The 27708-nt window shown below is 38.2% G+C and overlaps 1 protein-coding gene across 1 annotated transcript in view; it reads right to left on the bottom strand.

Moving 5' to 3' along the window:
- LOC131980217 (uncharacterized) overlaps positions 1 to 27708 on the bottom strand; it is a 175057-nt gene that overhangs the window by 98913 nt on the left and 48436 nt on the right. The window contains exons 3-4 of the mRNA XM_059344430.1: positions 22174 to 22293; positions 6239 to 6406 (exon numbers count right to left, since the gene is read on the bottom strand). Of these exons, the coding sequence (XP_059200413.1) occupies positions 6239 to 6406; positions 22174 to 22293 (288 nt within the window). The remainder of the gene's footprint in view (positions 1 to 6238; positions 6407 to 22173; positions 22294 to 27708) is intronic.

Here is a 27708-nt window from a genome sequence, read left to right as displayed (position 1 = left end):
ATGACTAGAACAATTTATTTATTTTTGAAATTCATCTCAAATTAATCTTCAGGTTCCCAGTTTTCAGATGATATCCACAACCTCTATGTGGCATCTACTACTGACCTTTTATCCCCCCCTAAAATCCCCTATCCCCAACCCCAAAAAGGGGTAAATGTGAAAGCAGCAGTAAAAATAGTGCAGTGATGTTTCTGGAATAAAGACTTCAAACAATCTTTGAATAATTTACAGCAAGATTCTAAAAATGATAACTTTGTCTACTGCGTGTCTAAATATTTGTCACCTTGAAATGTTCAAAACAGCGCCGCTACCTTTAAGGGCTCATTTGATATGGATGAAAATAAAATTAAAGCTTTTCTTTCACCGCTGAGCTGCAACATCAAAAAACATGTTGCTGTCCAAATACATTTGGAGCACGGTGTTCGCCATTTGATAATGAGACCCAAAGGAAAGTGTGGTTAGAGTGTTATGTTTGCCAATGAAGCCTCTGAAAATATCCCACTTATCATTTAACCAAACAACAACTACAATACGAACGGTAGCCTACTTTTCCTCTGCTATACCGCCTCCTCCGGGCATAAGAATCCCCCTGACAGCGTTCAAAACCGTACACATAACAAACCCACTTAGTTCCTGGAATCATGTTTTAAAAAGGGAGAAATTCTAAGGCTCTGTGAATTACAAGCTCTCAAAGCTGGACCTGTTTTTTCCCCCTCTTGTTAGGGATAAAATGTACACTATATACCTGGTTCATACGCTCCGGTGTAATCCTCTCCCTCTGGTAAATGCCACGAGGAATAAGCAGTGTTGACCTTGGGAGATTTGAGGGTGTCTCTTTAAAAGCTTGGGTGTGTAATTGAGTAGAGCGGCGGGGTGGCTCGCTTTGATGGTGTTCACGCGAGCACGAGGGGAACGGGAGTGTGCGTGTGGGGAAAAAAGGAGGCATTGCAGAGGATCAGGAATACACACAGAAAGAAACACACACAACATCAATGCGTTGAACAAAGCACATGCATGGAGGGAGTCATCGGCGGGACAAGTGGAGGCAGCAGACAGGAGCTTTGGTAGACCGGGGTTTGAGAACAGACGCTGGCGCCATGAGGCTCCTCATCACCCAGACGGATCAGAATGAGCCCAGTTTTCTTCCAAGAAGCCCTCCAGTCGTCAGAGCAACCGGGCCAAAACACCAGCTTTGATGGGGGTTCAACTCGACCAACAAACCTCCCACCCCAGGACATCATTAGCTCCATTTTGGCAATAAAGCCACAATCTATTGGACTAAACCCTCATCACATATCCAGCTCCTGACGGCTCTTTTTCTTTCATCCACCTTCACTCTGCTGAGCTCTTATCTCATGTTCACCTGCACCTGCATCTGTCAGATGATTCAAGTTCATTTAACCCCTTGGCGGGCCGTCTGACTATTCAGCATTTTTTCCCTTTCTGACGCTGTATTGGACTCAGTGTTAACCCTTTGATGCACAACATGGGTCTACAGTGACCCGACTATGTTTTTATGTTATGTATCTTTGCAATAATTTTTTTTTCATCACTCAGTATTCCAGGTTTTCCTTAATTAGTTTGTTTTTGACCATCATACATCCTAATTTTATGTTTTCCTTTATTATTTTTTTAATAAATTCCCTTTTTGTGTCACTACTCTTCTAATGCACAACATCAAAAATGACCCATATCCATTTTTTTTAGCTAAGTAGCTAAATACTTAGCTCACTTCTTGGCTAAGTATTTAGCTAAGTAGCTTGCTAAGCTAACTACTTTGTTAACTTTTTAACTAAGTATTTAGCTAAGTAGCTTGCTAAGCTAACTACTTAGCTAAGTTGCTTGCTAAGCTAACTACTTAGCTAACTTCTTGGCTATGTAGTTAGCTTAGCAAGCTATGTAATAATATGAAAACGTTTTTTAGTATGAGAGGCAAAATGGAAATAATGATTTGTTGTTATCAAAAACAAGATATTTAAAGAATACTTGGAATATTCAATCATAAAATAAGTTCATATCAAAAGATAGAGCACAGAAACACACAGTAGCATTAAATAACATGGGATATGAATGTGGGTCATTTTTGACCCGTGTTGTGCATCAAAGGGTTAAAGCTGCAGAGAATACATTGATATCATATGAAACTAGGATCTAAGGAATCCATGGAGGGAGGATATAACGTTCAAAAGTTTGGAAGTTTGGTTTATTTTTCAGTCAGGAAAAAGGGGACACTTCAAGTTATATGAATGGAAATGGGCTCTATGAATACCAACAAGTCTCCTCTTTACATATTTGCCTACTTTATGCTGATATCGTGCAGTTTTACCCCCTGGCGATCCGGAGGGGATTTCTCAGCAGTTTCCATAACTGAAAAGAAGTGCTCACCATCCAATTGCCAAAAATACAGAACTTGTCGAACATGTTTATCCCCCCTGTTGTGTTACAGGTCAAACTGACCTGTTTCAAAGCTTAAAAAGAAATAAGAAATAGTTAAAAGTATTTTTTGTGTTATGTTGGCCCTTCCAATGTACATAAAAAAGTTTTAACATGCCTTTTATATGAAAAACAAGTGAATTATCCTTATTGAACCATGATCTGTGAGAGGTAAAGAACACCATTGCACTAAATATTGATTAAAATGATAAAGTAATTGAGTTAATATTGAAATATAAACAATATTTATTGGGACTTTTTGGTTTCTGACACTTTTTAAACATGCCCCAGGTCAAATTGACCCACGAACATTATTGGTGTTCCTGAGAATTTGAACACAACAGGAGAGTTAAAGTAGAGTAAAACCAAATCACAGCACGTTTTTTTCTATGGTAATCCTCAAGATCTTATTGTCTTAATGTGGTTTTTAGGAAGGATTTTTGACCATTTTTATCCATCCTCTATATCTAAAAAAAAAAAAAAAATTGCTCAATTTAGTACCAAATGTGTGTAACAAATCATCAACCCAGAAATTGCTGCAACAATTTATGAGCCCTAATTGAGCAAGGAAATGGTCTTCATATAGTTCTCATTTTTCACTTTTTCCTTTATTACAGTTATATGTAGATGTGAACAGATTCCTTCAATTGCATTTTAAAGAGTGTGATTTTCAAACTGCAGGATTTAAACCCTTATTTACATAATTAACAGTGTCTTAACAAGCTGTAGGAGGTGAAAGTTTTTCGCCGCCAAGCACTGATTTGGCCGGCAAGAATCACAACTGTTGCTGACAAATTCACCCAGCTGATTAACATTAAGTCTGAGTTGGACAAACAACTAGAAAAATATTTGTGTTGTCTGGTTCATACAGTATACATACAGAGGCTGTTAAGGTACTTTAAAACCATCAGCGCCAAATTGCATCAATTTACCTCATAAATCACACCTGCGGTAGACAATTCTCGAGCAAAAATCGAATAAATTTGAGAAAAAAAGTCAAATTTACGAGTGGCAAATCTGCAAGAAAAAAGTAGCAGATTTATGAGCAAAAAAAGTCACAAAAATAGTGTTTTGTATTTGTCAAGGAACCTCAATACACCACAGACGCCGCCTGGAAAGCAGGGGATACCACACTCACAGATTTGCCACTTTAAATCTCGTAAATATGTGACTTTTTTCTCGTAAATTTGCCACTTTAATCTATTAAATTTGCCACTTTTTTCTCGAAATATTAACCCCCTCCCATGGGTCGGTATTTTTTTTTTTTTTTTCATACTTGGACCTACCTAATATGCCGTCGTAGAAAAAAGATTTTTACAAATAATGTAAATTAATTAAAAATATATAAGGTTAAATTTATGATTGAATAAATATTCACCCCCTTTAAAGTCACTGACCTAATTCAACAGAGTTCTAGCTAGTTGATGCCGCCAAGCACCGATTTGGCAACTGTTGCGGACAAATTCACCCAGCTGATTAACTTTAAGTCTGAGTTGGACAAACAACTAGAAAAATATTTGTGTTGTCTGGTTCATACAGTATACGTACAGAGGCAAAGATGTACTGTATGAGCTGAATGGAAAGGTGTATGCCAGTGTCCTGAACTCAACTGGAAGTTAGTTATTGTAATTTGGCTGCTGATTTGGCTCAATAATCCACACAGTTAGGAGCTGGAGCTGCAGCAGTAACGGCTGGGACACAGGTCACGCACGCTGTTAAACTACTTTAAAACCATCAGCGCCAAATTGCATCAATTCACCTCATAAATCACACCTCCGGAAGACAATTCTCTAGCAAAAATCTAACTCACCTGATTCTTTTTCAACACTAAAATATACAACAATATACATATTTTCATAAACAACCTAAATTTCAATTGATAATCTGGTTTACAAGTGCATCTGGAGGAAAAAAAATAACATGTATATCCTTTTGCATCAAATGCCCCCCTCTATGAAGAATAAAGACTGTGATCCACAACTGTAACGTTAGCATTAGCAGCTAAATCGTGTCGTCAATAGTGTCGTTAGAGTTTGCAAGTCAGATGTCAAAGATTTGTCTGACATTACTTTTTTTAATTAGTTGAATTCTGTTATATTGTACAGATAAAAAGACCACATCACTTATTATATTTGAATATCATAAAGTATTCTACAAACAAGCCAAATGTGGTTAGAAGTTGAACTTTTCTGACCAGCTGGTTTGAACCCTGGGAGGACGTCAACAACAAGCAACTGCGTTATCTTATCTGAATTTATTCATGTGGAACAAACTTGTCTGGTTTTAAAACTGTAGACTACAGCTGCAAAGCTCCAGTTTAATTTAGTGAAAAATAATTAACAATTTTAATTTGCAACCATATTCAGAAAAATCCAAATGAGCTATTTCCTTCAAATCTTTCAGCCCCTTCCAATAATTATTGCTTTTTCCCTGAAAGAAGTGATATATCTTTTGTTATCTCAATTTCAGTAATACTTTAATGGAAAAGTAAGTTATCTTTCCCATCAGCCCCTCCAAAAAAAATGAGAATTAAATGTAACTGTACAAAAGCAATATATTCCAGCGTCAACTCCTCTCACTTTAATTGGAACAAGGTCAGCAATTATCGGGGAAGAGACGGCGCTTGCTTGGATGAGAAATGGCAGAAAGGATGACATTAAGCAAAGGATGACAAGAACACTGGCCGTCAAGGCCCTTTGCTTTCCCAATTCATTCACAGGGGGACTAACTGGCTCTAACTGGCTTGTCCTTTTAGACGTAATAGAGGACACACTTACCAATTTTAGAGGTATAACAAAAACAGGATTGATTAATATCGGCGTCTAAGACACATCAGTGCACTTAATCCAACAACAGCAGAGACAAACAAACAGAGACGCCACAGCAGAAAGAATGATTTACAATATAATGTCCAACTGGGACGATAATGTCCAATATTTCAACTTGATTACAGAGTCGTCACGGCGACCAGCGTCCATTATGTAAATATCAATTTGGTTCAAATCTTATTTATACTAATGCGAAAGTAAACTAGGCGACGGGATAATTCTGTTTAATTTATGGTCGAAATAAGTCACAAAGCTACACAGGATGTGGACCTTTTCCATCCTTCAGCTAAATAACGCCACGATAACAAACAGTGGAATTAAGTTAAATGCTATCAGAGAGTTATTTAGGTTGGCCTCGTCAGAGGTGCTGTCGGGATAATTCCTATAATGTGAAAGTACAGCTGCTGGAGGAAATAGTGGCTGATCTATCAGAGGAGAGGCGAGTTGAATCCATGAGTGAATGTGTGATGAGGCAGCGGTCTCCTCTGCCTGACGGCTGCTGCTGTGAGAAACCCAGACGGGACCTGCAGGTCACAAAGGTCTCGGAAGTCTTCTGCTTCCTGGTGCAAAACAAACACTCTGTTTATGCCGTTATGCAGCCGGCTGTTTGTTTTCTCGTGGTGTTTTCCCCCATATAATGAGTATTAGAAAGTTAATACGGGCACAACAAAGTCATTAAAAGTAATTTCTGTTAGTACACGGTGACTGACAGCTCACTTGATACGGCGTTTTTTTTTTAATGAGGTGAAGCCAAACCGATCTCCGAGCCGGGTAAGAGAAACTTTAATGAAGTATTTGCAAACAGCGGTGGGCTCCGGCATGGTGAGCGTGCGGTTGTGGGTGGCAATACACACAATTACTGTACATATGTGTGCACACAGAAAGCGCAGCCTGTCATTTTTCTCTATTATGTTGTGTCGGTCTATTCCTGGAAGCCATTCATTCCCTGTGGGTGGATGCGTGCGTGAGCTACTCACTCTGAGTGAAGCGTGGAGGGTTGTCGTTGACGTCAGTGAGCCTGACGGTGACGGTGGTGGTTCCAGATAATCCTCCCAGGTGGCCCCCCATATCCTTGGCCTGAAGCAGCACCAGGTACTGGTCCTGGGTCTCCCTGTCCATGTCGGGGACGGCCGTACGCAGAATACCTAGCGAGCAAACACACACACACAAACATGAGGATCAGTGTGGCGGTGAAGCATTTAAATCGGGGTAAAATAAGGCTTTTACTGCGGCCAAACGCCACCAAATGATCATGATGTATCTGCAGGGGACTAAAAGGGTTTTTGATCAATATTTATGACTCAATGATTACTAGGCACTGAACCTTCTGGCTTCTAAAATACACTTTTCTGGCCTGGGCTCTGGTTTGGAACAAAAGCTGCACATTGGGATCTCATCCAGCTCTATTCACATTTTTTAACTACAGACTCTCCTCTGTTAGAAGAGTCGTATCACAGCAGCTTTTGTTTCATAATTGCTTTTCTCTCTTCACCAAGCGTGTGAAGGTATCACTTTCTAATAAGGCGTACTTTATTTTAACAGTTTTACAAGCTGTAATTAATGACCGTATTAATGGTTAATAAATCATATATTAATGCTTTGCGGATCAGTTCATTTGTAGTAATTACTTTAGCTTAGTTTTGTCTCTCAGTCCAGCTGTTTAACACATCAGTAATGGACTGAACTCTCGTTTTTACACCCTTTATAATTCTAAACTTGATGGATTATTGTATGTACGTTTTACATTTTTAAAAGGTATCAATCAATTAATCAATCAGACTTTATTTGCATAGCACTTTTCATACAAAAGATATGTAACACAAAGTGATTCACATGAAAAGGAGAAAATGATAATAATAATAATAATAATAATAATAATAATAATAATAAAACATAGAAACAAGCAAACACTCTCCATCCACCCATTCCATTAAAAACAAAGCACAAACTGAGGAAGCTCCATCTCAACGTGGAGCAGTGAGGAAACACTGGAAGTGGGTTAGAAATTAATAAGATAAAATAAATAAAAATAAAGTAAGGTAAGATCAAATAAAATAAAAAACAAAAGTAAATAATAATAACAATAAAAAGTAAAAAAGCTAGAAAAAAAGATGAAAACAATAAATAAATAATAAAAAAGTAGAGCATGATAATATATATATATATATATATAAAATAGACTAATAAATAGTAGCAAATAAACAAAAATAAAAAAATAATAAATATTAATAAATAAAATAAATAAAAAATCACTTTCAAATGATTTTTTAGTAATAAATAGTAGCAAATAAATAAAAGAGAAGAGTGTAACACTAAGATGCATGAGCAAAGAAATATTTAAAAATGGTTAAAGTAAAAGCCAAATTAAAAAGGTAAGTCTTAAATTTGCATCTCTGATGTCCTCAGGTCTTCAGGGAGGCTGTTCCACCAACGTGGACCACAGAGAGAAAACGACGCCTCGGTTTTAGTTCTAACTTTTGGTTTTATTAAAAGGCTCCCAGAAGACCAGAGGGTCCTCGAGGGTTCATAGGATGAAAGTAAATCAGATAAATAGGCTGGACTAAGACCATTAAGAGATTTATAAAACAGTAAAAGAATCGATTAGAAATCGATTCTACGGGGAATACATAAAACAATCTGAGTGTGCAGGATTCTTCTTTAAAAACAATGTAAATACTCATACGTCACTCTCAAACATCACATGACCCACTAGAAGTGTGTGCTTGTTCCTCGGCATTACTCTTCAGCTTTAAGCTACAAAAACAGAAAAAAAACAAACCCAAAAATATGGAGGCTAAACAATAAGCAGACAAAATTCACTCCAAAACACAGAGCAGACAACAATCATACACTGCAAAAAAAGCCAACTTGTATTTTTTGGCCTAAAACAGTGATTTAAGTTGGTAAAACTTGGAAATATAAATTATTGACATTTAGGGCAATAATGTAAGTTAGCACAACAAAGGAAGCCAGTTGTCTGCTCAAAAACAAGTTTGTGAGTTGTTACTTATATCTTTAAGTTGGGGTTCAAAACAAGGGACAATAGTTCTGCTGACTCTTATTTCTTTGTTGTGAAATGCGGGAAAGCGGTGAAATTTGGTCATCAGCGAAAGCTAGCGGCTAACTGATGCTAGCGGCTAACTGATGCTAGCGGCTAACAGATGCTAGCGGCGCTGCTTGTTACAGCTACAAGAGCAGCCATTAGCGTATCAATGCTAACTCAAAATTGTGGTCGCAACATTAGCTAACATTTCATAGTACCGTTACAATCGTGCCAATTCAGCACATTGCAGAAGTTAGCAGAAGTAAGGATTAAAAGTTATTACAATGTAAAATTATAAGTTAGTACAACTTACAGTTGAGTTGACAAAAATCTGAATTCAGAGTTGAGCAAACTCAAAAACAAAACTTAAAATATTTAGTTTAATTGTCCAACTTAAAATTTTATCGAAGTTTGTTGCCTTGTAAATTTTGATTCACCCAACTTTTCTTTTTTTTGCAGTGTAGCAAACGAGAGGGAATCTAGTGTTTGCTTTCACTTTTGTTGAATGAAACTGCAAATATTCCATCTCAGAATAGGATTTTAGCTTTTACAGAGCCATCCTAACGTAGATTTTCCAAGTTTACTGGCAAAAATGGCAGCAGCACCGTTGTTATAGCAGTGACGATGAAGAACAACATGAATATCAATAAAATGATTGAGGAGCTAGTCGAGTATTAATGGGTGTAAATTGACTGCCAATTATAAATTTGATTAAAATGCAGCTCTGGAGAGGCCTACAAGGAGGCATGTTGCTTTGCCAGTGGTCATAAACAGATCACAAACAATACAGCGGCCTCTAAATTAAAATAATTTCATTGTTCTCCAATGCTGCACTGTAAAAAATAATCTGTTTAATTCATGGGATAAAGTACCGGCAGCTGTGGTTGCCAGAACTTCACCATAAAAAATACAGTGAGTGGGTTTTCTATTCTAAATTTAAATGTAAATATCAGCAAAAACTGTAATTGAGACTGAATACTCCTGTTATTTTTAGGGTAATTGTGTCATTCATACACACATCATGGTATTTCTCCATAAATTTTGCACGAAAATGTTATATTTTTACAGCAAAACTGTGTATTTCTTCCAGTTTATGACAAAAGAAAGTAAAAGTTTTGTGCTATTCTATTGATTTACGGTCATTAAAATGGTCTAATACGGTGATATACAATTTTTATTTTTACGCCCTATTTCTGATGTATTTGACAGTGTTTTACTGTTATTTCCACAAACATTTTTTACAGTGTGGTAAAAGCTAAATCAGATCATGACTCTACTCGAAATATTAGTAGAAAAACTTTGGGAACCACTGCCTTCAAACATAGTGGAGTAGAAGAATAAAGTTACATAAAATGGAAATACTCGAGAAAAGTACAAATACTTCAAAATTGTATTTAAGTACAGTACTTGAGTAAATGTAATTAGTTACCACACAGAAACATAGATACAAGACAGGTATGACAATTGAAGAATCTAATTTACAGGGAGTCTGAGATTGGATATGACACATTAATATAGAATTTATTTAGTGACAGGAAGATTTCCTATCTTTGAAACTTAAGTTAAGATAGATATATAAATATTTTTCTGTAATAAGGCCCCTGGTGGCTGATTGTGCTCTGACAAAACTGTGACCTTTTTCCACTGGATTAACTATGTTCTGGTAGTAAAACAGAAAATCCAGCTGACTTTAACTAGATATCCTATGAAATGGTGAAACGAGAATCTTAATAGACACCGTGACCTTTTATTAATGACTTATTAACATTTATAACAGCCCATCTGATTGCTTATTATGAACTGCGAGAGTCGTGACCCTTTATCAAAGGCTTCATCAAGACTGCACTTCTACATGTTAGTAAGTCATTAATAAAAGGTCATGGGATTCTTGCTTGGCGCTAACTCATTTAGCCCACAGTTATAAATTAACAAGTTAATAAGTTGTTATTTCATGGAGATTGGTCCAGATGCTCTGCAGCTCTTCTGGTACAACAAGTCATTGGAGAGCTCTGCCAGATAATTAGAGAGATACAAAGACAGAGTAAGGGCGCTTTCACAACCCAACTCTGTTTGTTTAGTCCGGATCAGAGTGAAACTGATACATTTGGTTCGTTTTGTATTTAGTCTGGTTTGCTTTCACAGTGCAGAAATTTAAGAAGACCAAATAAAAAAAAGATTTGAAGAGTGGGGTTTATGAAGATGGAGGGCTGGAAATCTACTCGCACTATTATTTCTTATTGGTTAAAAAGTTGGCAGTAATAAAAAATATAAACAAAGAATTGATTGATTGATTGATTGATTTTATTTGACCATTCTTGATATAAAAAATATGAAACAGCAACCTGTGTCATACGCAATATAAATATATAAAAAATAGTCAGGGATGACACAATAAAGCCCCAAGGCTTATTTCCATTGTGGTCCCTATAAGGCAGGAGACAGGGGCAAGTAGCAGCATATCTTACATAAATCAAACAAGTATCATTCTTACATACATACACTCAAAAAAAGCAAACTGGGTGTCTGTTACCTTCTCCTTGGTCTAACATGTAGCTTCTACTAAATAAAATGATGTTTTGTGGTTGAACAATTTTAAAACATGTAGTTTTAGCATAAAATGCAACACTTTTACAAATTTACTAGAATACTTATGTTAAAACAACCTAATTCAATTGCTGAATATAATATTTATTTCCTGAATAATTACTATTATGTTCATTTTCATATGATAAAGGTAATCTTTTAGGCTAAACCACTTCAACCTAACTGTTTTGTTGGCTCAGCACAATTAATTCATGTACTGCACTATTTTAAAAAGTAGTTGTAATTACCCTATTAAATAAAGTAACTCTTAATAATGTCATACATGTTTAAATGGCCCAAGAAAATTACATTAGTATGTTACAATTACCCTTACAAATCTAGTTGGACTGACCCTGAAATTATTTCCATAATTTTATTTCGTTCTGGGAACAAGTTATTTTTTTGAGTGTACATATATACATGCATCAATCATTCATCAGAAACATGGAACCGAGCTCAAACCGAGTACCTTATTATTAAATGTACCGGCCGTAATCTGCTCTGGTGTTCTGACTAGGGATGGGTGTTTGGAAGAAACTTGTCAACTTGATTATCTATCACGTTAATGATCAATTAATTGATTTTTCGCTGCATGTCTACATGGGCAAAATAAAAGAATGTGTAAAAAAAACCTACGGACCCGGGGGAGGGGGGTAATATTTTGAGGAAAAAGTTTACGAGATTAAAGTGGTAAATCTACATTGCTTTTTTTCCACTTTTGTCTCGGAAATCTGCGATTTTTTCGCCCAGATTTGCCAATAAAATATTTGAGATTTAAAGTGATGAATCTGCGACAAAAAGTAGCTTTTTTTTTCACTTTTTTCTTGTAAATCTGCGACTTTTTTCGTGCAGATTTGCCAATAAAATATTGAGTTTGTATTTTTATTTTTATTCATACTTAATATGCCACTGAAGAATAACTGTTTGTACGACTGTTTCTTGCTGATTTTTTCCCCCAAGATTTTTCATTTTTACATTGGAGGTCCAGCTCAATAAAGTTAATATTATTAGGGCCTCAGGGCAATCGCACCGAGCACTGGTCCAGAGGGAGAGAAAAAATGGTCAAAAAATAAATTTCAAAACTGCACTCCAGGCCGCAAATTCCACTCTACAGAAAAAATGTATACATAGAAATGTAGGAAAATTTGTCACAATCCTCTGGTAAAGCTGTCAGAGTTATAGTTTGGGCGTACGACGCACAGATTCGCCACCAAAACCACCAACAGCCTCATTGGCTCCCATATTAAAAACGCAGGGAGATTTCGGAAAAAGGGAAGATGGAACAGTTTTTTTAGATCGCTCTAACAAAGCTATTTTTTCATTTTTCTTAAAAAAATCACATGTAGACGTTCAGGAAGAACTCGGGACGCTCAAAGTGAAGTCGGATCAATGATAGGTATTATGGTTTTGCCAAAAATGCTTTCTATTCGAGGCCAGAAATTCCAGTCCACCTCTGGCTGCTGTCACTCTTTCATTAACAGGTGGTGCCAGTTAATTCTGTTGATTGCTTTGATCTGATTGCCTTTGATCTTTGATGTGATTACAGTTACAGATACACACACACACATGCGCGTAAGCACGCACACTCCTCACACATATGAGGGGTATTTTATGCCAGCACACTATACTTAAACGCCTAAAACACGTCGCCTGTGCCAGCATAAAGTCTGATTAATAGGCGTGCTTACAGACACGCGTATTGCGAGTACACCAGATAACATGGGTGACGGGTGAAAAGTGCCATGAGCGAACGTAGTGGACGCCTGTGTGTGTGTGTAACGCGTGTACGCCTATAACAGTTCAGCTGTTACACAGAGTCTCAGCTTCATACGGGGTTGTGAAAGCAGAACTTATAGATGAACTCCAAGCCCCCACAGAGCTGTCAGGATATTTCTATCATTTTCAGGCCCGTTTTTATTTTCTTGATGATATTTAATGATAGCAAGGGTGAAAGGGATAATTAAAATAATTTCAGCTACTTAAAAATAGTAATAGGCTACTAAAGTGCGACGCTCACAGCCAGTTCCCAGTTCGCTCTTGGACATACAGTTCATTACGCATCAGCTGTAATGTACAAATTGAATATTAAGTAGCCATGCGGACCTGTCTCATGAATAAGGATGCTTTTTAAGTAATTTTATGCGCTTGGACATACAGTTCATTAAGCATCAGCCGAGCATTGTCCGGTTCTGAGCGTTGTGCTCTGTGCGCGTTCTCATCAAAGGAGCTGCGATCGCGAGCAAGCTTCCCCCATATTCCAGGGATTTATTATGATGCAGCTACTGCGTTGCCATGGTGATGAGATAAACAACATGAAAGTAGCTTACTTCAGAAGCGATCAGCAGCACCGGTGACCGGGCTCCGCCCGGTCAACTTCTGCCCGGCGCTCTGTATAACATGTGGCCTTCCCAAACATCAGGCTCACCCACCGGCATTAGTTATGATTATGATTAATAATCAATAATAATAACTATGTTAATAAATGTGAACCGTGCATGGTTCAGAGAACAGTAGCCTATACTAGTGCATGATGATACTTTTTCCCTCTTTTTTATGCTTGATAATAAGTATTTATTAATACAGGACTTTTTTTTGTCACGCATTGTTGACATACTAATATTAATACCATCAGTATTTCCCAGTATCTCAAACCGAGAAGGTAGTAGTAGCAGATTAACTGCGATAGCGCCATCATTGCCACTGAGAGAGGATTTACAGACGTTTCCTTTTTCTTTATCTTACGAGGATCTCGTAATTATGAGATCAGGATCTCGTAACTACGAGAAAAGGTGTCTATTTTTTTTTAATCCAGTGAATGCAATGCGCTTCCGTACACAAGCTCTCCCAACAGAGCTCTATAAAGGCTGTACACAATACAACAGTAAAGACAAAACATGCGTATCGGCTCTATCGCACGGCACAATAAATCATTTTATTGCACAAAGTGCCGACTACAGATGAACCCAAACAGTAGATAAGGTGTTAAGGAACAGCATAACATCAGACAGAATCCTCACATTAACGGCGATTGTTGTTTCAGTACCACGGACAGCTCATGCGTAACAGAACATGCGCAGATCATATCCTACAGCAACCAGTTAGTGTGGAAACCAGTAAGGACACAACACCGGCCTTTAATCTTTCTGTTGTCTCACGCCAGTGTTTACTGGTACTGTTTAAGGTTGAGCCGCCAGCCGTTGTGAGAAATAAAGCACGACGCGGAGCGAGCCGCAAATATAACGACCACCCGTCAACGAAGAGTTCCAGGGTGGTCACAAGGGCCGAGTTACAAATGCAATTATACATTAATATCCTTTCTTACATACTTGTTTACATTTTTTGTAACAAAATATGTTTTTATCAAACTATGATGGCGAATTTTGAGTTTAACAGCCGCTTCGCTTCACAATTAAAGCAATCCATGTTTTACCAAGAGAGACCTATTACACAGTTTAGGCTGTTTCAGTCTACCTAAATGCAATTTAAGTACACGCCTCGGCTGATGCTTAATGAACTGTATGTCCAAGCGCTTAAAATTACTCAAAAAAGCATCCTTATTCATTGGACAGGTCCGCATGGCTACTTAATATTCAATTTGTACATTACAGCTGATGCGTAATGAACTGTATGTCCAAGAGCGAACTGGGAACTGGCTGTGAGCGTCGCACTTTAGTAGCCTATTACTATTTTTAAGTAGCTTAAATTATTTTAATTATCCCTTTCACCCTTGCTATCATTAAATATCATCAAGAAAATAAAAACGGGCCTGAAAATGATAGAAATATCCTGACAGCTCTGTGGGGGCTTGGAGTTCATCTATAAGTTCTGCTTTCACAACCCCGTATGAAGCTGAGACTCTGTGTAACAGCTGAACTGTTATAGGCGTACACGCGTTACACACACACACAGGCGTCCACTGCGTTCGCTCGTGGCACTTTTCACCCGTCACCCATGTTATCTGGTGTACTCGCAATACGCGTGTCTGTACGCCTATGTAGACAGTCACGCGGGTCTTCATGTCACGTATTTGAGGCGTAGTTCACCCGTCACGCAGCCGTCACGTAGGCGTATGCGCAACAACGCGTGTACAGCGTCTGCGTGACGCCTGCGTGACGCCTGTCTGTCCATTGAAAGTGAATGGAATTTACACGCGCACGTTAGACGTTTGATGTCATCGCATAGGCGCTGTACACGCGTTTTAGTATAGTGTGCTGGCATAAAATGCCCCTCATACACACATGCATACACACACACCGGCAGTAGCCCCCGTGGCCCTTTCAAAATTTCCCCAGAGGAAATTTTCTAGTTATATTATTATCATACTGATTGGTCAGATGTCATGGTGTCACTGTCTGTGACGTAGCCTGATCTTTGCTGATTATCTGTAATAAATCCATGTGGTTCTACGACCAAACAGAGAGACATGGGGACCCAGTTAGATATCCACTGAAGTTACCAAATATAGTTCTTCCCCTGATAAAAGGTTAAAGCAACAACTTGGCCGATACCGATGTTTTTGTCGTTGTGGTTTTGGGTTTATTTTGTTTTTGTGATTAATTTCTCCCTTTGCTACAGTAAAATAACTGTATTAAAAGTTATAATAAAGTGGTTTAAAATTAATTGAGTATTTCATTACACTATCTTTGAATTAGCAACTTATTCAGCTGGCCAAATGAATGAAACAACCTTAAATACAAGCTTCTTTCAAATGAAAAAGAAAAGAAATGAAAAAAGATTCTTTTTTGAAATGAACTGGATCAAAAGGTTTTTAGTTGCTATTCAGCTCCCTAATCAATGAGGAAAAAATATTACACAGTCCAACAAGAACACTCTTTTTATAAAAGTGATTTAATACAATTAAATGTAAATGTAAGGTGAAAAGAAACATGGCTATCTTTCACCTCTTATGTTTTAATAGAGAGTACAACACCTTGTCCCTGGTCTCTGTGAGACAGTGTAAGACTCCCACAGGCTCGACATTTTCATTTACTTTCATCTGTAAACAAAGTACAGGGCACACAGCAACCACTGCCCTCCTACAGAAGCCACAGCCCACGGCTTCTGCAGCAGCACTATATATTAGCTTTCCTTGTTTAACCCTGTAAGACCCAGTGTTGCAGAATTACAACAATTTTGGTTATCCCCAAAAAACCTCTAAAATTTTTTTTTTTTTTTGGTTCAACCACATTAACATGATCATTGGGTCCTATTGTTTGTTCTCACAATGCGTTTGGATCCAACATTTGTATATAAGGCCCGCCCTAGGGTCAAGAAGTCACACAACTTCCAATTTTGTGATCGAGCAACATCCCTTCGATTTACTGGACTGGATTCATCTGATTCAAGTGAGTAAAATGCTTTGAATATTTTTTTGTGTGTTTATTACAGTGTCTAGAACATGAACATATGTAGTGTTTGTGGAAAATGTGCCCTACATTTTATTTAGAGCTTGTTTTATAAGTGCTGCAATATTACAACGTTGGGTCAGAGTGGTAGTCAAAACAGCCCTGTTTTTGAGAGGAATGTCTTGAGAGGAACTTCAATTAAAATTTTTACAATATAACTTTAAACTACACATGATTTACACATTCTAGCCTGAGCCTTATATTGAATTACATATTTATTGTATTAGAAACTAAAGTGCAAAGATATATTGCTGTATCTAAACATTTTCATTTACCATTCACCATTTTTACACTTTTGGAACTCTCAAAAAGCCACATTGCAATAGCCTCGGAAATCCTGTCAACTGTTGAAGCAATACACACTGTAAAAAATGTTTGTAGGAATTACAGTAAAACACTGTCAAATAGCACCAGAAATAGAGCCTAAAATAAAAAATTGTTTATCACCTTGGTGGGCACTTAATTACCGTAAATCAAGGAATAGTACAAAACTTAAAATATTCTTTAAAAAGATTTATGTAAAATTAATGGAGAAATACCATAATGAAATACCATAATGTCACAAAGACACAATGACCCTAAAAATAACTGATTATTCAGTCTAAATTACAGTTTTTGCTGATATTTACAGTAGAAAACCCACTCACTGTATTTTTTACGGTGAAATTCTGGCAACCACAGCTGCCGGTATTTTACCGTAAATCAAACAGATTTTTTTTTTACAGTTCACAGTGATTCATTTAGCTGCTTGGCCCATTTGAAACAAACTCGTGTGGGTTTTGTCGAATAGTCCGTTTGGTTTTTGCAAGTATGAACGCTCAAATAAACTCTAGTACAGACCAAAGAACCAAGCTCTGGTCCTCAGTTTGCTTCCAAGTGCACCAGAGTTCAGTTCACTGCAGGTGAGAAAGTCCTGCATTCACAACTTACTGAAGTTAAAGTACAAAAGTATCAGCATCACAATGTACTTAAAGTATCAAAAGTAAAAGTACTCGTTATGCAGAATGGACCCACTCAGATTGTTTTATATTTCAAATATATTATCATATAAACATGCAGAATCGTTTTGAATTGATCATGTTTTTTACGCTAGATATTGACCTGAAAATGTATGTATTTAAGCAGTGTTTGAAGTTTGTAAAGATCGGACTCAAGGTCTTATCACTTTACATTTATCATGTTTTTCATGTTAACCTGAAAAGTAACTAAAGCTGTCTAAAGCTTAATGTAGTGGAGTAAAAATACAATATTTGCCTCTAAAATGTAGATCAGAAGAAGTATAAAGTTACATGTCTGGAATTCTATTCTACTCCTTAATACATACTCCTTCTTTAGACACTTTATTTTTTATTGTATTTTATTGTATTTTTATATTTGATTGCTTGAAGTATGCCTAGGTTGTTCTTTTTATTTAATTGTGTTGTCATTGTCTCTGTGTGTAATACTGATGCTACACTCTATCTATCTATCTATCTATCTATCTATCTATCTATCTATCTATCTATCTATCTATCTATCTACTTGAGTAAATGTACTTCTGTACATTAGACCACTGGCTACAGTAGTTTACTCATCATCACTGAAATAGCAGGACAGAAATGTGACTTGTGTATTGAATTCATATAAACACAAAGCGTTGTAAGCTGTTCCATAAACCTGTCAGTGCTGATAGCAGTTCCTTGAACATTATCAACGGTAATAAAGTCACAAAGTGGTTGCTTTGTGAAAAAAAAAACCCATATCTCCACTAATTAAAACGCTCTCCCTCTAATTGACAGAAGAAGTTCATCTCAGAGCTCTTGGGCTGTTGAAGCCCTTTCAGAAGCTATCGGATGATGTCAGAGCGTCTTGTCATCAGGCTGAAGACATGACTGCTCTCCCTGACAACCTGACAGCTTTTCTGACTTTTTTGGAGACACCCAGTTTCCGTTTGACAGCAACAATATATTGCTTAATGTCCCGTTAAAGGAGCACAGAAGCACACACACACACATATATAAACACAGATACGTGAAGAAGCTCATATGGGAGTGATAAATCACCCGCCGCCAACAGCCAGGTATGCTGACGGAGCGTAAAATCTGGTTCTGTATCTCACACTCTTTAACGGCGCACCAACATTCGACATCGATCACCTCCTCTGTGTAAATGACCTCATTCTGCTACATATGATTGGATGTTGCACATCAAGTGCTGGCTGCTCTCACCCAACATCAGCCAAAACACCGGCCTGGATGACTTGGCAGCTCAAGGTGAATCACAGTCAGCGCGCGCTGTTTTGAATGCTAACGAACGAGCGGGAACGCGTCTCGCTTTCTGAGCAGAATTCATAAGCAAACAAAGTGAATATATGAGCAAATGTGAGTGTCTGCACTGAATAAGACCTTTGGTGATGGAGCCATCGAGGAACGGGGTGATTGAAAAAGGGAGATAGTGAGTGCAGGGAGCGAACACGTTTAGAATACTAACGCTAGTCTAATAGCACGGTGTCGCGGCTAATACACACACATGGAATTAGGTTGATATTCTCCCAATTAGCATTTCAAAAAGCCAGGCAGCTCTTCGCTCCCTGCCGGGGTTCCTTACATGTCAAAGCTATCAATTACAAAACACGGGCACTTAATGAGAAAAACACAAGTACGGTCCACCTGTGACCTGCTAAATAAAAAGCTCACATGCAGACACATGCTCCCACATCCACACAGGAAACTTTCAGCAGCCTCGTCGTGAGCTAAATGCTAAGTGTTTATATGTGCGCTGTCAATCAAGGCAGCATCTGAAGCATCAGACAGTTAGAGCTCCATTTCTGAGTCAACCAAGCAATGATTTCCCCCCCAAGGTATGATGCTAAAAAAAAAAAAAAGTCATCATAATAAAATGAAATAAATAAATAAATAAAGCACCCTCCACTGAGCAAAAAAAAATTGCCCTTGGGTGACATGCAAGACACGGAGTCATATCGAGACTCGCGCGGCAGACAGGTCCTTTGAGGCCCCCTGTAATCTGTCCTGTGTAATAGTTCACAAACCTTTGCTGACATCTCTCTTTGAACACATGTCTTTTTTGTTTTTGCTTCATCCAGAAATAATAACATTAGGCTGCTGCTGTGTTTTGTTCCACGCATGCAGGGCCTGGCAGCATGAATACATTTCTGCCAACTCATACTGGAGCGAACCAGGAGGGGGTGGGGGTGGGGAGGGGGGATCTGTATGTGTGTGTGTGTGTGGTGTGGTGTGTGTGTCTGTGTGTGTCAGTTGAGAGCGGGGTGTTTGAGGCGGAGGGAAAAAGGGAAGTTGGAAAGATGGATGACTAAGTGTGACAAGAGAACGAGGGATGCACACAAGGGGGAAAAGTGTTAGTTTGATTCAGGGTGTGTGTGTTTCAATATTACTCATGTTATGGGGACATAAATCTGTTTACACAGAGAGCTTGTGGGGACCGGCTTCCTTGAGGGGACACAACTCAAGTCAACACAAGTCCCCATAAGGTAAATAATTACTTTTTTAGGTTGAGAACTTGGTTTAAGTTATGTTTACGGTAAAGGTAAGGGTTAAGAAGAGGCAAGAGGTTAGAAGAAGGGTCAGGGTTAGTCCCTGAGGAGCCAGTGCTACCTTCAAAAACATCAAAATACAGTCATGGAAAAAATTATTAGACCATTGTTTTCTTTATTTTCTTGTTCATTTTAATGCCTGGTACAACTAAAGGTACATTTGTTTGGACAAATATAATGATAACAACAAAAATAGCTCATAAGAGTTTAATTTAAGAGCTGATATCTAGACATTTAACATGATTTTATTGATAATAACCAATATTGTTATCAATTGTGTCTTTTTATTGGTCATTACACATCTATTTTGTTCTTTTTGTGTCAATTTATTGGTCATTTTATGTCTTTTTTGGTCATTTTGTGTCTTTTTTGGGTCAATTTTTGTCTTTTTTGGTCATTTTGTGTCTTTTTTTGGTCATTTTGTGTCTTTTTTTGGTCATTTTGTGTCTTTTTTTGGTCAGTTTGTGTCTTTTTTGTAAATTTTACGTCTTTTTTGGTAATTTTATGGTCATTTTTCATGTCAAAAAATAATAACAATTTTTTTTTTTTTGTTTAGATTTTTTATTCATTCCATTTCTTTGAAATGGGCCAATTTGACCAGAACATAACAGGAGGGTTAAGAGAATCACATGACCCTTGTAACTACTTTATTCAGGCATTTCTGTATATTTATTTACTGTTTAAACTGTCTTTTATAACACCTTACCAGACGTTTTTTGGCCTAAACCTAAGGTCAGTAGTTTTACAACATAAATCCACAAAAACTGCATCCTTTTTAACAACCGTGGACCGTATGTGTGTGGTATTTTTAGAACGCAACGTTGTACCGCGAGCCGTCAGCCACCGTACGTGACTACGTGCCGTAATATGTGTTACTGACCCACGATCTCTTCTGCCGTTTATGTTGGAGAACTTGTTGCCCTGAGTAATTACATTTACACTTAGAAGACGCTTTTATCCAAAGTGACTGACAGAAAAGGGAAACAACCAAGGTATAGTGTGATAAGAGTCGTTAGTGCAGCAATTAGTGCAAGTGACAATTCAACAAGTTCTCCAACATAAACAGCAGAAGAAGGGTTTGTACCACAAATTACGGCACGTAGTCACGTACCGTGGCTCACGTTTCAGGGCACATATTAAGGTATCGCGGCGCAGCTCACGGTACACCGGCGCATTCTAAAAATAGCACACACAAACAGTCCGCAGTTGTAAATAAAAAGACTGCAGTTTCTGTGGATTTATGCTGTAAAACCACTGCACTAAATATTGATTGAAATGGTAATTAATCCAGAACACATAGTCTGAAGGCAGGTTATAGAAGTGCTCTTAATAGAAGGAAATAACTTTTTTTTATTTTTTTCTGTTTATTTTTTTTGTTTTTTTCTATTTTTTTTATTTATTTATTTATTCTTTTGAAGAGTGTATACATGTTTGGGTACACACACACATACACACACACACACACACATATATATATATATATATATATATATAATCTTTTTTTTTAATTAATCTCCTACAAAAACGTGATTCGCCTAACTTACGTAACGCGGGAATGCGCCCTTTTAAACTTCGCTTGGCTTTCAATCACTATAACGTCAGCAAGATGGCCGCTGCAATACAGGGGATGGTGAAATTCATAGATATCGCTCGTGTTTCGCTGCCTGTACACACGACCGATATCGACGTTTTGACAGGCTGAACGATTCTTTAAGTAATAGAGTTGTTGTGTGGTGCTAGGAGAGAAGATGATCTCTGAAGAGCTGAAGGTCTTCAGGAGGTTTTTAAAGGTAGAGAGGGACGCCTTGAACAAACGGGTGACAGAACCAAATGGTAGGTCCCCAAATGTGACAGGAACAAAAACGTGTGTGTGTAAGTGTGTGTGTGCGTGGGCATTATTATGTGTCAGTGAATGAGAGCAGGAAAAAAAAAAAAAAAAACGACACAGAGATGTGTTTCTCTCTTTGTGCATGCAGCTCCTCTCATTCTCAGTTGCTTAGCTCCACCTACACACTCATCCACACCGTGTGAGTGTGTGTGTGCGTTACATGTCCGTCCATTCTCACACACTCATCGCTGCCTGTGTGTTTGTGTGTGTGTGTTCACGACTCAGGCCCTGAATTCACTTGTTTGCTCATACAGTATGTGTGTTTGCGCTTCAACATCTTGAGTATATTTGCTTTCCTGCAGCGTGTGTGTGTGTGTGTGTGTGTGTGTTTGCTTCCCTGACATCTGCGCATCTTTTACATTTCTCCACTCATGTGTGTTGATGGCGGGAACACACACACACGCACACACACACACAACCCGGGGAAATATAAACACACTCACCTGTCTGGGGATCGACAGAGAAGTACTGTTGGCCCTGCACCAGTGTGTACACTAGCTTGGCGCTGTTCCCATAAGTCGGGTCATCAGCATCTGTCGCTGTCACCTGGATTATAGACGTGCCTGCGGGAGGGGAGACGGGGAAGGAGAAAGGGGGGAAGGAGGAGGAGGAGGATAAAAAAAGAAAGAGGAGGGAGGAGAAAAGGGAAGGAGAAAAAAGCAAAGAGTCACAACAAGGCAGAGCTGGAGCTAAGTGGACAGAATTCAGCAGCACTTTAAGAGCATAAGAAAGCTTTATATCAAGACAACCTCTACTCTCCTCCTCTCACTCCTTCTTTTTCAATCTCTTTCTAGTGGCAGTGTGACAAATACTTTACTCGGCCCCCCCGCACGCACCCTCTCCCCTCCACTCCCCCCCCCCCCCAAACCCCCTCGATTCCCTCTGTCTCACTTCATTTCTCTTCATCTCCGTCTCCAATTCCCTTTAGCTCCCTCCCTCAATCGGACCGTCTGTCTCTCTTCGACGGCCTCCTTCTCCCTTTCACTCCTTTAAATCTTCTTTCTGCGGCTCGCGGAGAGAGAAGTCAATTTGGCAGTTTTTTTAAATTGTTGGCGGAAAAAAAATGGAAATATACGCTGTATGGTAAACATATTTTTTATGTAGAGTATTCATATATGTCTATATTTATGCAGTTTTTTCCCGGTGGGACTGGAGCCAGACAAGATAGGAGGAAAGAGGGGAATTGTGGGAGCAGCAGCTGCATTATTTCTGATCAAAGCCGTGACAGCATCACTATAGGGAAGATAGGTGAGTGTGTGTGTGTGTGTGTGTGTGTGTGTGTGTGGCGTGTTGGGAGAGCGGGGAAAGGGGCGTGAGATCATCTGGTTAGGGGCCGACTACAGGTAGCTGGAAGTCAGATGAGTTATTGACAGATGGCAGATGTAAAATCTGCAAAGATTACACCGGGGAGCGTTCAAGACGGAGAGTTAATGTGTGTGTGTGTGTGTGTGTGTGTGTGCATGAGTGTGTGTGTTCGTTTGGTGTGTGTGTGCATGAGTGTGTGTCTGTGTGAAGATTGCACGGGGAGTGTTCAAGATTGAGAATTAAAGTGTGTGTGTGTGTGTGTGTGTGTGTGTGTCTGTGTCTGTGTGTGTGTGTGTGTGTGTGTGTGCATGTGTGTTTGTGTCTGTCTGTGTGTGTGTGTGCGTGTGCGTGCGCGTGTGTGCGTGCGTGCGTGTGCGTGCGCGTGTGTGCGTGCGTGCGTCTGTGTGTGTGTGATGATAGCACGGGGAGTGTTCAAGATTGAGAATTAAAGTGTGTGTGTTTGTGTGTGTGTGTGTGTGTGTGTGTGTGTCTGTTTCTGTGTGTGTGTGCGTGCGTGCGTGTGTGCGTGCGTGCGTGTGTGTGTGTGTGATCATTGCACGGGGAGTGTTCAAGATTGAGAATTAAAGTGTGTGTGTCTGTGTGTATGTGTGAATGTGTGTGTGTGTTTGTTTGTTAGTGTGTGTCTGTGTGCGTGCATGCGTGCGTGCGTGCATGCATGTGTGTGGCCTGTGTGTGTGTGTGTGTGTGTGTGTGTGTGTGTGTGTGTGTGTGTGTGTGTGTGTGTGTCTATCCAAGGCTGCAGCCCTGAACGTTTCATGAACAGCCCTGGAGCTGAAGACATAAAGAACTGGATCTATTCATCAGTCAATCAGTCATACTGATCATTCATTAAAAGCCTCAAAACTAATACATCATCAAACAGAAGTAAACAGATTCATTCAAGCATCAGATCTCCTTCACGTGTTGGCATCTGGTGGTAGCTATTTCACTAAGGCCATGAAGGGCTTGAAGGATATGGAAATAAGATTTTCAAAAGAAAAAGGAAGAAGCCCAGAAGAGCCATCAGACAGGTGGAGAAGCAGACAGCCAACACAGAGTTTGTCACAGTTCAATTTTTTCAAAAGGAACTCTTGTCCTTGTCACACAATAGAAGCTCTGAGACCAAAGTTGTCCAGTTCTCAAGATTGAACAAGGTTTTGGTGTCAAACAATATGGCATGGACTGCTTTATAAACATGTAGTCTCTTATTGAAGGAGAGCACTCAGCTTTATTTTGTATTTCATGTTCTTGAGGCCAGTCTGAACACTTGACCAGAACCTTCTTAGAGCAAAGTATCCACTGGGTGTTCATAATGATAAAGTGGAAAATGAAAACATAATTGTGGATGAGTACAATCTGGGTCTACTTTTTATTACTTTAAACCATCTGCAGAGTACTTTTTCCTTTGAAAATTCACTTTCTGGTAAAACCTTTAATACACCTGTTATGTTGAAGGTCTAATCGACCCATTTCAAAGTTTAAAAATCTAAAAAAAAAAATAGTTTTAAAGTATTTTCTCACGAAAAGAATTTATGTAAAAATGTAAAATATAATTTTAAAAAATACAATGCCATGTAAAACCATTGTATTTTATTTGAAGGTCTTTCCAATGTCCAAAAAAAAGTTTTAACGTGCATTTTTTATGAAAAACGAGTGAATTATCCGCATTGCACCTCATTGATCTGTGAGACCATGGCGCTGTCCGTGGTGCCGAAGGAGCAGTTTTGTAATTGCAGCTTTTTCTCCATGAGTTCCATGTTCCTGTCAGGTTCATCTTGGATTTATAATATTCTCTAAACCAGGGCTGTTCAATAACACATTCAATTGGTACAGATTTCAAAACCAGGAAATGTAAATGGGCCAGATATTTTCAGCAGGTCTCTTACAAACCTTTTTTCTTTTTTTTTCACCTTTCTGTATACGTTTTAATTTGAGTGCAAATGATTGTACAACCCTAATTCCCAAAAAGTTGGGATGATGTTTAAATGTAAATAAAATAATTCATTCATTCATTGGAGAAAACCATTCACATTCTCATTCACACCTATGGGCTAGTAAGAGTCCCCAACTAAGTCTAAGCTGCATGTTTTTGGACTGTGGGAGGAAGCTTGAGGACCCAGAAAGCCTATGAATAAATAAATAAATAAATAAAATAAGAATGTATTGACCCTCCCGTTATGTTTGTTTCTCAGCAACAGCAATAATGTCAGTGGGTCAGATTGACCCGGGGCATGTTTAAAAAACTGTCAGAAACTAAAAAATTCCTATAAATGTTGTTTTTTATTTCTTTAATAACTCCATCAACAACCATTTCAATCAATATTTAGTGCAATGGTGCTCTTTACCTCTCACAGATCAGGTTCAATGAGGATAATTCACTGTTTTTTGTACATTGGAAAGACCTACATATAAAAATACAATTGTTTTACATGACATTGATTTTATTTTTTATTTTACTTCTTTTTTTTTTTACATCTTTTTTTATGAAAAAATACTTTAAACTTTTTTTTGTTAGATTTTTAAATTTTAAACTGAGTTTTGTGTTTTCATTATCTCTAAGCCAGAATCATCTAAATTAAAATAAATACAGGCTTAAATATTTCACTCTACACTGTAAAAAAGCCAACTTGTACTTTTTGGCCTAAAACAGTGATTTAAGTTGGTAAAACTTGGAAATATAAATTATTGACATTTAGGTCAATAATGTAAGTTAGCACAACAAAGGAAGCCAGTTGTCTGCTCAAAAACAAGTTGGTGAGTTGTTGTTACTTATATCTTTAAGTTGGGGTTCAAAACAAGGGACAATAGTTCTGATAACTCTTATTTCTTTGTTGTGAAATGCAGGAAAGCGGTGAAATTCAGTCATTCGCGAAAGCTAGCGGCTAACTGATGCTAGCGGCGCTGCTTGTTACAGCTACAAGAGTAGCCGTTAGCGTATCAATGCTAACTCAAAATTGTGGTCACAACATTTGCTGACATTTCATAGCAGCATAAGGATTAAAAGTTATTACAATGTAAAATTATAACTTAGTACAACTTCCAGTTGAGTTGACAAAAATCTGAATTCAGAGTTGAGCAAACTCAAAAACAAAACTTAAAATATTTAGTTTAATTGTCCAACTTAAAATTTTATCGTAGTTTGTTGCCTTGAAATTTTGATTCACCCAACTTTTCTTTTTTTGCAGTGTATGTGTAATGACTCTATTTAATGTATGAGTTTCATTTTCAGAAATGATTGACATCAAATACTGAACTTTTTCATGATATTCTATTTTTGTGAGATGTACCTGTAGTTTCTAGTCCTGGGTGAATAAACCAAACAATCAGGTCATTCCTCCCTCAAACAACCACCGACAGCACAATGTTGGTAATAAACCTTAAACATGACAAAAAGCAGTAAACTATGACTACTACACAGTACAGTCTGGGTACAATAACTCTAAGAAACTGAGACACAATGAGAGACAGTGGGACCATTAGAGTAAAACGGAGAGAAGGTGCCTCATTTTTCTTTACCTGTGTTTTCAGATGTTTGGCCATTATTTTTAATCCATGCTCACTTTTGATTTCATTCTCCATTTCACACTCTTTCTTTTTGCCAGCTAGAATAAAAAAACTATTACTGCACTATCTGCACTTTCTGTTTTTATTTCAAAGCACTTCTTCACCATACCAGTTCCGCTCACACACTGACAAAGACTACAAAGTGTCTGCTATTGAATCCCTTTATGTTCCAGACTCTTTTTTTTCACTATAGATATTGTAGATAAGTGCAGGAGGGCATAAGTAGATAAGTAGACAAAAATGTTTCTTTTGACAGCAGTAAAAACTAATCAGACTTTGGGATCAAACAGTTTGGCTCTGAGGGTTGATGCAACAAGTGTAAGGCGAAGGAAAGCTTATTGGTATGCAGCCTGCCAGCCTTTACAGCTTTACAGCCAGTCACACTTCACAAGGATCAAATATTCACACTGCCATGCATCCATCTGAAACGCATGTACTTACCATAAGACATCTGTCCTCTTGGGGAAAAAAGGAATAGGAGTCTCTAGGTTTCTTTATATATTTATATCAATATTTATAATATTTATACTCAAGGTTAAACTTTAAATGAGAGTCATTTCTCCCCAAATGCAGATACACATCTGGTGAGATGTTTGTACCCAGTCGAGTGAAACCAACACAAAACACTTTGCAGACACAGATTTCAAGAAGAGGACTGGCTCAGTTCCAGCGCACCTTGCATCAGTGTCTCATCACTATAGATGAGACAGCGACTCCCTCCTCCCTCGCCGCACCCTCACCCTTAAACGTCTCATGTAACGAGCGTTTGATAGGATCCTAGCAGCCGCGCTATCTCTTCAGTCGCGCGTGCTGCAAAAGCGCCTTGGTAAATATTGAATCGTCAAGTAAATATTGAATCCATGATTGACTGAACAACTCAATCTGAAGACTGAGCTGCTGTGAGGAGCAGACACTCATAAGGCGGCTGATAGGATTACTAAATAGTGCTCGTCTCCACCCCGACAGGCTGCTGGCAGGGTCATCATTCTAATCTGAATTAAACAATTCGGTACAAGAGGAGTGGGGGGAGGTTTAAGAACAACCTTTAACCCTCTGGAGTCCATCTATTTATGGAAAATACACGTTTATTTACAGTAATAACTTTATTT

Source organism: Centropristis striata, chromosome 11 (assembly GCF_030273125.1).
Source record: "Centropristis striata isolate RG_2023a ecotype Rhode Island chromosome 11, C.striata_1.0, whole genome shotgun sequence".
Lineage (NCBI taxonomy): Eukaryota > Metazoa > Chordata > Actinopteri > Perciformes > Serranidae > Centropristis > Centropristis striata.
This window is presented reverse-complemented; position numbering and strand designations above follow the sequence as displayed.